Genomic DNA, 14,587 nt, shown 5'->3' with positions numbered 1-14,587 from the left:
TCTTCTGAAGTAATCCAACCATATACTTCAGCAGAACTCTTTTCTTAAAGTCTAGGATCTAGTTGGACTATGAGTCCCTATTTTCTAAAATGAGAAGACTTCTGCTCATGTATCTTTTTTCTAATGCCTCCATGTTAATTATTTCATTGGGATTGAAATAATAAGGTTGCTCTTATATGTTTTTAATTGATCCTATTTACAGTTAATTTTTTTTCCTGTTGCTACCTAAATTATTGTTCTTTGTCTCTAAAAACTAAGCTCAGAATTCAGGAGTGTAATGAAGTTTAAAAATCCAATTCTCTTGATAACCACTGTTCTCTTCTTGATCCAAGGAAATCTGTTACCCTTGAAGGAAGCAGGTGGACACCAGGGAGTCTGGTCTAGTATCTTTACACCATCAATAGCTGTCCTTCAAGATATCTGATTTGTTATCCAAGGAAGTCTGGTTTGTTATCTCTGTCCTTGAAGATGCAAGTAGACTCAAACAATGAACATTTCAAAATCATAGGAGGGAATGAAAAGATTATTGCTAGCTCTCATTCCCAAATTTCCATCCCATCATATTTTCTTTAATCTATGATGCAGTCCTTCCTATTTTCTATATTCCCCAAAATATAGGATATATAGGGTGTTCAAGGAGGACTAGCACTTCTAGTGCTTACTCAACTCTAGGGACTTGTTCAGAGTCTCTTCAGGGATGCCCATTCACCTCTGGTGTCCACTTAGAACTCAGTTCTCACTCCTGGCTATAAGAAGCTGTATCATTTACAGTGGCTACACCACAGTAAACCATGCCAGTAGATGGGCTAACCTTGTTTGAGGGTAACCCATAGACCTCAAACCTGTTCATGAATTATTGGAGTGTTTACACAAAACATGTGAAAACTTATTCTGGTAGAACATGAACAATTTGTTCCATTGGCCATGAAGGTAGCTGAAGCAGGTACTGTGGAGTGCTCAGAGCTTGGTCAGACATCAAAGACACCAAGGTCATCTGTTGCATCCTAGGCCAGCCCCTGACATTTGTCTTGCCACAGAAGTTTGATGACTTTAGAAAACAGAGTAATGCTGATGACTTTTTTGCAGCTCTGCCTCACTTAAATCCATTTCACCCACAAGTCAAGACATCACCTGTGATGTCATTGACCCTCTTTGAAAATGAAGAATAAACAACTCCTCAAAATTATGAAAGAAAATTGTCCCCCCATTCAGGATCTTACCTTTGTGGATGTGTTTAAAACTTTGTCCTTCAGTCTATCTTAATTTTAATTGTTCCAAGATTTGTCTATATACCTTTCTTTACATCAAGTCTTAAAGCAATGCCAATAATTTAGGTAAAAAAATTCAAATAGGGCAGCTTGGTGATGCGATGGATAGAGCACCAGCCCTGGAGTCAGGAGAACCTGAGTTCAAATGATGACCTCAGACATTTAATCCTTACTTAGCTGTGTGACCTTGGGCAAGTCATTTAACCCCATTCCTTTGCAAAAATTTTCAAAAAAAATCAAATTCCTGAACTTTTTATGTTTTGTTTATCTTTTGGTAGACTCTGGAAGAGTTGAATTGTGAAAAGGCATCAGATAGCTTCATTTTGAAATTGATAGCATTATCAATCCAGTACAGCTCCTGTTGGGTCATTTTATACTCCAAGGAAAGACTGAATTCAGAGTAGGTAAACAATTCCCTTATATGCTGACATGTTATAATGTAATTTTTTTGACAAGTTTAATTGGATATGGTAAATTAATAAGTTATATTTCTTTAAGTTATTGTTCATTATTATTATTACTCTAATATTGATGGCTTTGAAATAATTGTACTTATTCATGCTGTTTCCATTAAATTTTTCACATAATTTCTCATCTCTCCATTGCATTTTTCATGTAGTTCAGGGCCATGATTATCAGAGCCTGGTTGTTTCTGTGCTGATTCAGAAGGCAAGAAAAGGGATTTTTCCTGCTTATTAGGTTAATTTTGATGTAAATCAATATTAAGTAACTGTAACTTTAATAAAAGTTCATTTTAAAACATTATAATTATTTTAACTTTCTATATTTTTTCCCCAAAACAAAAGTATTTTCAAATTATTCACCAATCCAACAAGGTTTCTCATTTACTTCAGTGTATAGTAGTGTGACCTCAAGCTTAATTAAAGTGTTAGAAATCTGTCTAGATGCTCATCTTGAGAGAGGGTATTGACATCAGAATGAGTTTTGACTTCACTGACCTTAACTGTGATTTTTCTCCAACTAATTTTTTTTGTAGTCTCTTATCTCTCCCAATATGCTAACTTATTGGATGATGGTGGCAAAAATTCTACTTCCTACGTAGTATTTGACTTCAAGTAGATCATTTAACTTCTCTCCCTCTCCATAGCTCTCTCTGTTTCTGTCTTTCTGTCTTTGTCCCTCTTCTTTCTCCTGTCTTGATTTCCCCTGCCTTCTTCTCTTTCTCTCTCCTCCTTCTTTCTCTATCTTCCCCTTCTCTTTTTCTCCACTTCCTTTTCTCTACCTCCCCCTTTCTCCTTTCCTTCTTCCCCTTTTCCTTTTTTGCCACCCCCCTCCATTAATTCAACCACATATATAGACAGAGGCATAGAGAAATACAAATTGGGAAAGAGATCCCATCTTTGATATGCTCTCCCAGCAAGACCCATATCTATATTTGTTATAAGTAGCAGGATTTAAGAAGATGCTTATTGAATTATTGTTTTACAGACCCCCTTCAGACTAGGAAAATAATGCTGGAGAAATATGTGAGATTCCTCATAGAAAGCTCAGATTAGGTAGATTAGAATTAATTTCAGATACTATTTTTAATATTTCCTCAGTAATATTATATTATGAAAAAATGTTTTCCTCCATGTTTTGACAATTATATTTGGGTGAGAAATGAGTATCAATACAATAACAGAGCTCTATTTTAGGTACTGCCTTACAGGAAAAATACTTCACCATCTAGCACTGGTCTATGCAGCTTTGATTCCATTTGGGTTGAAATCTGAAGAACTGGAAGTGAAGGTGTTTCTTTGATTTTTTTTTGGTTATTTGATGTTTTATATACATTGTTCATAAATGAAAATGCTACAAAATCCCATATAATCACTGAAAATAAGGATTAAAAGATTATGAGATTAGATTTTTAAGTCTATGATCCTATTAACTGAAAGGAATTTTAGGTTCCAAAGCTCTCACTTTGCAGATGAAAACTATAACCTTGGGGAGGTATAGTGACTTGCCCAGCATCTCAGAGATAGCAATAGTGGAGCTGAGATTTGAACCCAAGTCTTCTAACTCTAAATGTTAAGTGTTCTTTCTACTGTACTACATGATCCACTATAGATTTTAAAAGTTAAAAAAAACAAAACAAAACTAGAATCCAAAGAAAATTCATTGAATAATCTTTTGTAAATAAAAGTTGACAGTTTATCATCCTGTTGTTAAAAAACTTGTGAACATAAAAAGCTTAATTTGTTACTGATCACTGAAGGCCTGAGGTGAGTCAGCCAATCCATCAGTTTCACATTTTGAATGGGAAAGAATCTAAAATTGTTTAGTGGGAAGGAATCTAAAATTGTTTAGTACAGTCCCCTCATTTATAGATTTGGACAAACTGAAGTTCATTCAAGTAAGTACCACCAAAAGGATGATGAAATTTCCCTGAGGTCACAAAATAGTAAGGAGCCTGTCCTTGATCAGTAGGCACCTGGTCATCTAGGTGTCTAAATTCTAATTTTCATGACAGTTTATTAGCTTGCTCATAATCAAAATATATTGGAATTTAGCTGATGATAAAATTAAACCTGATTTAAAAAATAGTGCTAGTCTAAAGATTGCTCCAGGTGCGTGTTTGATAATCATATGTGTAGATAATCTTCCCAATATGCCATATCTGTGTTTCATATTTTACTTAGAAATAAGACATTCTTGCTGAACTTGCAAGAAATGCAAATTATAGCAGAAAATGTTCATGAGAGCAGACGCCCCATTGGAACATTGATGTTTGAGAATGGTTTTTTATTAGAATAATAAATAGCTTACTATATTAGGGATTACAAGGATTTATAAAAATATTCTTTACTAGAGTCTTATGACTTTTATCAAAAACCACAAAGGGAAATTGAAGAGATACACTGCTCCCCTTAGAGCTAATAAACCTGATACTATAGTTAGTGACATGTACAACATAATTGAAAGAATAGCAAAAGAGTTTACCAAGAAGAGATCCAGCATTAAAACCCATGGTCTCAAATATCAGTCTATGCACAGTTGCTCAAAATATGGGCAACAAATAAGGTTAACTGAAGATAGTAATGCAAAGAAGCAAATTTGATCTCAGGTATCACCAGGATTTGAGTTTGAATCTGACCCTAGATTATAAATTCTTATTCATGTGAGGAAATCTAGAAACTTAAAGAAAGAAACCCGGCAGTGTATTGTTTAAAAAATTTGAGAGATGTAATTTCTGGATAATTAGCCATTTTATTTATTTTTTTTTTCAAGGCAAATGGGGTTAAGTGGTTTGCCCAAAGCCACACAGCTAGGCAGTTATTAAGTGTCTGAGGTCAGATTTGAACTCAGGTCCTCCTGACTCCAGGACCACTGTGCCACCTAGCCACCCCTTAGTCATCTTATTAATGGAAGGAATGATCACTCTCTTAGAGCAAGACGAATCATAGTGGTGGGCTCAAAGTTTATATGTCCTTGGAAGAGTGAGTGTTCCTGAGAATAGCAATCAACTCTGGTTAAAAATTAATGAGAGAATGAATAATATAATGAGAGATGAACCTTTTCTAATGATGATGTTTTGTCCTTCATTCTCAAAGAAAACCATGACATCAGGGAGTGGGTGCTGTGCTAAGTCACCAGCCCACTTTCTCCTCCAGAGCATCTGGATCCAATGGTCAGATATGAATCAGGATGACTAGAAATGTCCTAGGGCAGCTAGGTGATAGTGGATAGAATACTGGCCTTGTAATTAGGAGGACAGAAGTTCAAATGTGACCTCAGACACTTGACACTTACTAGCATCCAGGGCCATTTCCAGATGTCCTGATCCATAACTTCCAAGTGGACCGACCCAAATAACTAGAGGTGAAAGTGAGACTGGTGACTTAACTCAGTGCCCCCCCCCAAATCCAATCCATGTACATGTCTTGGCATCACTTCCCTGATGTCATGATCTTCTTAGAAAATGAAGCATACAGCATCATCACCTTTTCTAATGAGGAACAAGGGGAATCACCCCTTGCCTCAGGAGAATCTAAACAAAGGAGCTCTTCCCCCACCCATGTCCCATAGTCCTAGCCCTTAGTAGGCCAGGAGTTTCACTTTAGATTGAATTTCTTGTAAATCTGGGTGGGATAGCAACATCTAGATTGAGGAGAAAGGTAATCCTATCTGCTATCATCCTATCTTTCAGATGTTGAGTTTTTAAATGAGGATATATGAAAAGGGAGAGGACTCTGAATCTCCTGAAATCATTGGTTATTAATGATCATTTTTCTCATTAGAAATGCATTGATATCAGTAAAGGTAGAAACAAGAAATAATGTAAGTATATACTATAGACCATTTGGAAAGAAGGATGAATTAGACAAGGAGAACAGAAATGTCATAAGCCTGAAATAATAGTGATAGGGTCTTTCAAATATCATCCTCTCTGTTAATCAATTTGTAACTTTCCCTAATAATAATTTTATTATTACTAAAGGTATTTGTAATGACCAATAGAATTGCTAATCTAGAGATGATTTTGTCCAATGAGGAAGAAATGGTTTCTGAAGCAGAAACAACAGGAGAACTGAAGGCAAAGTATCTGTCCCACTACTGAATGAAAGTCATGCACTTTTTAATATGTACACTATATTTTAGGAAAGTAAATATCAAAAGGATCAGGAAAAAGAACAGCCAAGATCCAGTGGTCTATTAATGAAAGTGAAAGGCATGACTAAAAGGAAGTTGTTAAGAATGAAAATTACAAAAACACAAGCAAAATTTATTTTAAAGAGGAACTTACTAAAGAGATTGATTTGAACACTGATTGACATACAGATTTAAAAGGATACAGAGAAAATATAAACAAGAGCAAGTAACAAAAGCTGAAGTCAAAAGAGTAGCATAGGTTTATAAGACTTGTATCACATCTAATACAGCCAGAGTATTCTGAAGTTGATGAATCATGCAAAGATGCCAAAAGAGATTGGAGAAGAATAGTATGTTCCAAAATAGGGTAAGACCACGTACATTCTGGATGAAGAAGATGATTATACAGGATGAGAAGTGAAAAGGGTGAACTGTTCAACATATATTTTTTTAAATTTTTATTTAAGGCAATTGGATTAAGTGACTTGTCCAAGGTCACACAGCCAAGCAATTATTAAGTGTCTGAGGTCGAATTTGAACTCAGGTCTTCCTGACTCCAGGGCCAGTGTTCTAACCACTATACCACCTAGGTGCCCCCTGCTCAACATATTTTGCTTCTGTATTACCTTCTAAGGAGAACCATCTTTGAATTGAAAAGAATAAAAACAAAGATAGTTATAAGAATTGTAAATCCAAGTTTTATAAGAATTGTAAATCCAAGTTGAGTGAAGAGATGACAGAAGTGCATTTAAGTGTCCTAAATGAATTCAAATCACCAGGCCTGAATAAACTTTAACATGGCAAAAGAAGTGGTAGATATGACTACCAAGCCACACTCTACGTGATCTTTAAAAGATCTTGAACAATGCTGCAGTTTTAGACTTCATTCATACTTTTATTCTTTGATACTTATCTATATAAGATTCTCAATAGAGTATGGAAAGTGAAACTGAATTGAAAGTAAGATAACATGGAGTGGCTTAAGGAGGGAAGAGACTTGATACAGGAAGAATTTGTCAAGTTGGTAAGCAAAACTCCTGTTTCCTGCCCTTCTAATTCTAAACCAAAAGCCACTGACCACAGTGAAAGAGTTCTGTAGTATTTCAGCTGAAAAAATTATGATGATCCAGCTAAACCAGTAGCTGAAAGTAGAAAAATATTTCAGCCACCTGTGAAAAATTGAACCCAGAAGACTAATGGATTGATATTGTCCAGCAAAGATGGACAATATCTTGAGAAGAATAATTCCAAGTATGGGCAAAGTCATGGAGGCAGGAAATGGAATATCATATGTGAAAAGAGAAATAGTAAAAGTTAAAAGGATGTGTGGCTTCAATAAGAACAAGTCATCCTATACTACTTTCATTTCCTTTTCTGATGAGATAAATCAGCCAGAAAATCAAGGTACATCTATAGATATAGTATACTTAGATTTTGACAAAACATTTGACCCAAGTCTTCTACTTGTAGAAAAGATAAAGAGATAGGGGCTAGAATGATAGTACAGCTAAATTGATAGAGCAAGTAGCTGACTGAAACAAAGATTGGTTATCAATGTATAGATGTCAGTTTGAGGAAAGACTAGTGAAACTTCAGCTATTGGATCTTTGCCCTTCACTTTTCAACTTTTTCTTATGAGTAACTTAGATGAAGGCACAGAAAGCACTCTTTTCAAATTTGCAGAAGGATAACTAGCATATTAATTGATAAAATCCACTCCAGAAAGCTTTCAGCAGACTAAAATGATAGACTTAATCAAATAAGATGATTCAATTCAACAGGAATAAATGTAAATAGACATTCTTTGAGAGTAAGAACTATTTTGGTTTTTTATATTCTCAGCTACAACATAGTACTATATACATACTATATATTTAATAGATGTCTGTCCAATAAATGAATAAAGTTCTACATTTGGATTTTTTTTAAAAAATCAAAATTGCAATTACAGGATCAAGGAAAATTGGATAAACATAGTACTTTTGAAAAAATAGTATACTAAAATAGACAGCAAGTTTAGTGTGAGTCAATAATATGTGGCTCAGAAGGTATTAGATTCCCTTTCATTGGTCAATTTCAAGTATATGTAGATTATCACTTGCTGGGGATGTTATAGAAGGGATTCTTGGTCAAGTACAGGTTGAACTTGGTCTCTGAGGCCCCATTTTAGCTTTTTTGTATTGTGATTCTTTGATATATTCATCTTTATGTTGAACTATTTCTGTGAGTTCAGAAAAAATTAAAATTGTAACCAATGAATACTTGTGATTGTTCTTCTGACTGTAGCGTTCAGTAGAATGCCTTGAGGTGAGGTGCTTTAGTAGGTCAGTGAGGAGCATGGTAAGCATGGAAAGTCAAGGGTTAAAAAGGAAGTATTATACCACAAAACTGAGAAACAATTGCAGGTCTTCTGCAGTTGCAAGAAAAAAAGAGAAAAGACTCCTAAATTATTCTCTGTCAAATGATTTTAAAATATCTATTGAAGAAAGCATTCTAAACTGCTTTATGAATTAATTGAATTTTTATTTGGCTTGTTTCTGTAATGGATATAATATTTTGGTGCTTCATTGTATCAGTTTGGATAATCTGTCCCATTCAATTCACATACTTGTCATAGCATGACTTCCCTCATGTTGTGGTCTTCTTTGAAAATGAAAGACAAACATTATTATTGTTGTTGTTGTTGTTGCTGTTATTATAAATTCTGCCACTCTTATCTGTGTTCACTTAGAAATCCTTCACTGCAGATCCACCTAATATGTTAGGAGCCCTCCTCTAGCTCTTTTGTAATTATGTGGCTACTGAGAAAATCAAATTGATCCTTATTCCATAATTAATTCTATTCTATAACATCCCCATTATGCTGTAAAATTTCATAAAAACCAAGTTTCTTTGACTGAATTAAGTTCAGAAGGTCAGCTTTCAAGGAAGCTAGGTGGCACAATGGATAGAGCATTGACCCTGAAGTCATAAGGACCTGAGTTCAAATTTGGCCTCAGACACTTAATAGTTACCTAGCCATGTGACCTTGGGCAAATCACTTAACCCCTTCACCTTGCAAAAAAATAAGTTCAGCTTTCCTCTCTGAACTGAACTGTCCCATAACAGACCTTAATTTAAAGAAACAGATTGTCTCTACATAATGCTCATGTATAATTCAGGGAGATCTGTAAGATTCAGATAGGTACTAATAAGTCTGTTATCTCTGCAATGCTGTACATGCTTCAGGAAAGTGTGGACTGTTATCACTATGGTTATAACTAAACATGCAGATGAACATTACCAAAGAGCTTTCCTTAGCAACAAGACAGAAGGAAAGGTTATGCTAACTCTATATTCCAGACCTCCAACCAATCATAATGTTTTTTATCTTCTATGATATTTCAGACTTTGTAAACAATTATATTGTTTTATGCTTCCTATTCTTTGTTCTCATGTACTTCCCAAAATTCAAGGCTGGTGAACCTTGCCTAAGGGTCTTTGGTCATTTAAAGAGATCATTGATCCAATTCATTGGTTCTTTGTAGCCTAATAATAAATTTATCATGTTCAAATTATTATCTCTTAATTTACATTAATTTCCAAATGTACTACTACCAATAGAACATAAGGACTACCTAACAATTATTCCTCACTCTCATTACATGATCAGCTGGTCTATCTCTCCAGTCATATTCAGATATAATAAGAAGAATAACTATTGTTTCAAGGTCAAAAGGTATACATGATTTAGACATAAAGGATGATAGCATAAGCCAATTAGAAGAACAAGATGTCATTTACCTCTCAGATCATAGAAAGAAGAATTTATGACCAAATAAAAAATAGAGAACATTATGAATACAAGGTGAATAATTATGATTACATTAAATTGAAACTATTTTACACAAATAAAACTAAAATTAGAAAGAAAAAAAAGAACTCTGGGAAGTAATTTTGCTGCCAGTGTTTCTGACAATGATCTCATTTCTAAAATACTTAGAAATCTGAGTCATTATAAATTAATTAATTAATAAATAGATGAAGGATATGAACAAGCAGTTTTCAGATGAAATTGAAACTATCTATAGATATAAAAATGATCTTAATCACAACTAATTAGAGAAGTACAAATTAAAACAACTTCAAGATACCATTTACATCTCTCAGATTGGCTAATATAATAGAAAATGGAAATGATCAATATTGGAGGGAATATAAAACTATGATACTAATGTACTCTTGGTAGAATTGTGAACTGATACAATCATTCTAGACAGCAAATTGGAATCATACCCAAAGGGCTATAAAACTGCCTACCCTTTGAAGCTAGCAATACCATTACTAAGCCTGTATCCCAAAGAGATCATAAAAAACTGGGAAAGACCCACATATACAAAAATATTCATAACAGCTCTTTTGTGGTAGCAAAGAATTGGAAATTGAGGGAACACCCATCAGTTGAGGAATGGCTGAAAAAGTTGTAATATATGAATGTAATGAATACTATTGTTCTGTCAGAAATGATGAACAGGTAGTTTTTAGAAAAACCAGGAAAGATTTATATAAACTGAAGTGAGCAGAACCAGGAGAATGTTGTACATAGTAACAGCAACATTGTGTAATAATAAACTTTAGCACTTCTCAGTAATATAATGATCAAAAGCAATTCTAAAAGAATTGTGATGGAAAATGACATCCACATCTAGAGAAAAGACTATGGAGTCTGATTGAAGATAAAAACATTTTCACTTTTAAATTTTTTTCTGTTTTTTCTTTATTGGGGTTTTTTCCCTTTTGTTCTGATTTTTCTTGTATTGCATGACTGTCATATGGAAATATGTGTTATATACTTGCAAATATTTAACCTGCATCAAATTACTTGCTGTTTTAGAGTGGGAGAGGGAAGGATAGGAGGGAGAAAACTCAACAAAAATGTATGTTGAAAACTATCTTTACATATAATTAGATTAATTTCAAAAAAGTCAAGATATTATAGAAGAATAATTGTTGTTAATCTATGATTTCCATTTCAAACAAACATAGACCAGTTTTCCAAGTTGAAAATGGGTTCACTATATTTCCATGTCTAATTGATATTTTATCATTAGAGAGAAGGTCGAATACTGATTTAGTCCTAGATTATATTGAATAGTTAATTTTTTTTAGGGTTTTTTGGTTGTTTTTGTTTTTTAGTTTTTGCAAGGCAATGGGGTTAAGTGGCTTGCCCAAGGCCACACAGCTAGGTAATTATTAAGTGTCTGAGGTTGGATTTGAACTCAGGTACTCCTGACTCCAGGGCTGGTACTCTATCCACTGCACCACCTAGCTGCCCCTTGAATAGTTAAATTGAACAAAGCTGACTTACCTTAGAATGTAACAGTACAAAGTAATGGTACTTTTTTTATGCTTGAGGAAGTATTAATGTTTTTCCCCCCCTCAGAAAAAATTAGATTGCTAACAGTAGATTGGTAGGATATTAGAACTGGGTCATTAGAATTTGGTCATTTATTCTGAACCTTACCCAAATTATGAATCATAACTATAACATTCTTTATAAATTTTCTTATTTAAATATAATGGCCCACAGTAATCACTACCTACTACAGAATTCATTACCTCTTTTGGCAGTCTATTCCATTTTTTGTACAGCTCTGATTATTAGAAGTTTATGTTAAAGTAATGGGAGAATGTTCAGAATGCCAGGGAATGTGCTTCAAGGAGAATGATGATGGTGTGTAAAGAGGAACCTTGGAGAGACTGAGGAGCATGAGTGAACATTCTGTAACTGGTTCTGGTTTGCTAGTCACATTGAAAAGGAGGCTCTTGGATTGACAATAAAGTCTTTCTCCAAAAAAGTTTTCAGAGTCAGCTTTTGGCCTGGGGGATTCCAGAGACTCTGACTTTTAGTGATTGGTAATGGAAATGGAGCCTCTGACCTTGTCAATTAGAAAGGTCCATAGGAATTCTCAGCATCTTGGAATTGTAGGGTTTTGGTTAACTCCTTGAAGAGCAAGGAGTTACCATTGGGAATGATTTTCATATACTAGTCCAACAAGAGCTGAGAAGACTCATCTAACAGCACCACTGTTTAGAGGTGAACTTGATGGGACCGGTAATACAGGATCTCTGAGCTAAGTACTGAGCCCACTCCCCCAGAGACCAAGTGGTACAGAGTTGAGTATTCCCCCAAGGTATTGATGGGGCATATTTATGCTTTGTTCTTGTTAGAGTCATCAAGGTTAGTGATTAAATGGGACTGGGGCATAAGTCAAGGTTCTATAACAAAGAGGAGACATAACCAGTAGGGTCTTGAGTTGTTGGAGATAGAGAAATTAGACTCACATACCCTACTCCACCCCAATGCAGTCTTCCAAGAGTTTTTTACTCCCTAGAACTTTGAAGAGGAGATATAAATGGCCTGGCTCTGAGAGTGAAGACCAGGGAGCACACATTAGATGAATCAGAAATTTGCCTCCCCACTGATTATAGGTACTCTTTCAGGTACCAATCTGAACAGGTCTCATCCTTCCACAAATGTTTGAAGATAGGTAGCCCTTTCCTGTTAAATTTTCTATTTATTAGGCTAAAACATAATTCATCTGCTCCCCAAAGAGCAAGATTCTAAGATCCTAATTGCCCCCCCTTCTAGATTCACTTATATTTGTTAATATTATGACACAACCTGAAGGGAGAACCTCCAACTTCTACATGTCTAAATGTGGTGAGACTCAGAACTGTAATTTTTTAAGACTTTGGTCTTAATGTGTTTACAAAGCTGAACTCTATAAGATAATTATAAATTTTGCTGTAAAGAAAAATACTTTCCTATTCACCCTGACTTAAAAATTTCTATGTCATCCTCAACTCCTCATTCACAGTCCAAATAGCTAATTTGTTGTCACATCTTTACATTCACAGCATCTTTCATATATTTCCCTTTATTCTCTCATACCCACCACCCTAGCAAAGGCCTTTGTTACCTCTCACCTGTTCTATTGCCGCAAGTTCCTCCCCACACTAATCCATTTCCCACTCTGCTACCAGAGATCTTCCCAAAGCATAAGGCTGGCCATGGGAAGCTACTATCCAGGAAATACCAGTGTCTCTCATATAGCTTGAGGATCAGATATAAAGTCCATTACATCCTGGTCCTTTCCAACATTTCTTATCTTAGATTTCATTCCTTTCATTGACCTGCTTGCTGTTTGTCACACATGATACTCTATTTCCAGAAGCTGGGTTTTTGTATAGACTGTCTCCTAGAATTGGAATGCTCTCTCTTTCTCTTTGTGTCCCCCCCCCCCCCCCCCACCACTTCAGTTAGCTTACTGGAAGAAGTACTGGTCTTAGAGTTAGGAACCTGAGTTCAAATCCAGCCTTAGACACTAATAAATTATGAGACTGCTCAATTCACTTAACCTCTGTCTGCCTCAGTTTCCTCAACTGCAAAATGGGGATAAGTAATAGCACATTATCCCAGGGTTGTTGTGTGGATGATATGAAATAATGTTTATAAAGTTCTTGGCACAGTGCCTAAGTGTTATATTAATAGTGAGTACACTTAATGTGTTTCCCTTTCTTTTCCTTCTTTTTCATCTTGCCTTCTCTGGCTTCCTTCAAGACTCAGCTCAAATCCCATTTTTTGCAAGAGACATTTTTCTGGGGGGAGGCTAGGTGGTGCAGTGGATAGAGCACCGGGCCTGGAGTCAGGAGTAACTGAGTTCAAATCTGGCCTCCGACACTTAATAATTACTTAGCTGTGTGGCCTTGGGTAAGCCACTTAACCCCATTGCCTTACAAAAAAAAAACCTTAAAAAAAGGAGAAGAAAAAAAGAGACTTTTCCTGGTGATCCCCACTCTCATTGCTGCTGTATATATCTTGTATGTAAGTTGTTTGTATGCTATCACCCTCATTAGAATGTGAGTTCCTTCCAGGAAGGGATATTTTACGATAGAAGTGATTCATTGTTGGGTTTTTAAACTTACATATTGAATTTTATATTTAAAATCAGCCATCGATTCTGTGTATTAAACATATCCATAGACTTATGTGTTGTGCAGCTAGGTGGCTCAGTGATAGGGTGCAGGAAGACTCATCTTCATGAGTTCAAATCTGGTCTCATTTACTAACCATGTGACCTTGGGCAAGTCACTTAACCTTAACCCTCAGTTTCTTCATCTGTAAAATGAGCTAGAGAAGGAAATGGCAAACTATTCTATTAGCTTTACCAAGAAAACCCCAATGGGGTCATGTAGAATAGGACACAACTGAAAAAGGACTGAACAACAGACTTTTTGTCATCTGTATTAGTGTACAGCAATAGTATTTGAAGAGATTAGGTGGCAGAGTGGATCAGTGGAAATGGTACCAGAAGACCTAAGCTGGAATCTGGCCTTAGATATTAATTATATGATCCTGAACAATTCTCTTAAGTTTTCTAATCCTCAGTTTCCTCATTTGTAAAATGAAGATAATAGCAGTATCTACCTCCTTTGGAAGTTCCAAATATAAAAATGCAATTTTTATATTGCCTGGTAATGAGGTTCCATAAAATGAAAATGGAAAGAAAAAATTATTATACCTCAGAAATTAAATAACTTGTATATCAGCTAGGTCATGTAAATTAATTATGATTAATGCATTTCATTGTACTCGAAACATTAAAGAATTATATCATGTTTACTTATTTTCTCTTTAACTAAAAACTAATAAAATATGTGATACTTTTTCCCCTTTATAA

The 14,587-nt window shown here is 35.1% G+C and overlaps 1 protein-coding gene across 1 annotated transcript in view; it reads left to right on the top strand.

Annotated features, from left to right (window-relative positions):
• Positions 1 to 14,587, top strand: part of SHOC1 (shortage in chiasmata 1) — a 138,542-nt gene that overhangs the window by 110,013 nt on the left and 13,942 nt on the right. The window contains exons 23-24 of the mRNA XM_074206097.1: positions 1,547 to 1,668; positions 2,927 to 3,020. Coding sequence (XP_074062198.1) covers positions 1,547 to 1,668; positions 2,927 to 3,020 — 216 coding nt within the window. The remainder of the gene's footprint in view (positions 1 to 1,546; positions 1,669 to 2,926; positions 3,021 to 14,587) is intronic.

The sequence above is a fragment of the Macrotis lagotis genome, chromosome X, assembly GCF_037893015.1.
Source record: "Macrotis lagotis isolate mMagLag1 chromosome X, bilby.v1.9.chrom.fasta, whole genome shotgun sequence".
Lineage (NCBI taxonomy): Eukaryota > Metazoa > Chordata > Mammalia > Peramelemorphia > Peramelidae > Macrotis > Macrotis lagotis.
This window is presented reverse-complemented; position numbering and strand designations above follow the sequence as displayed.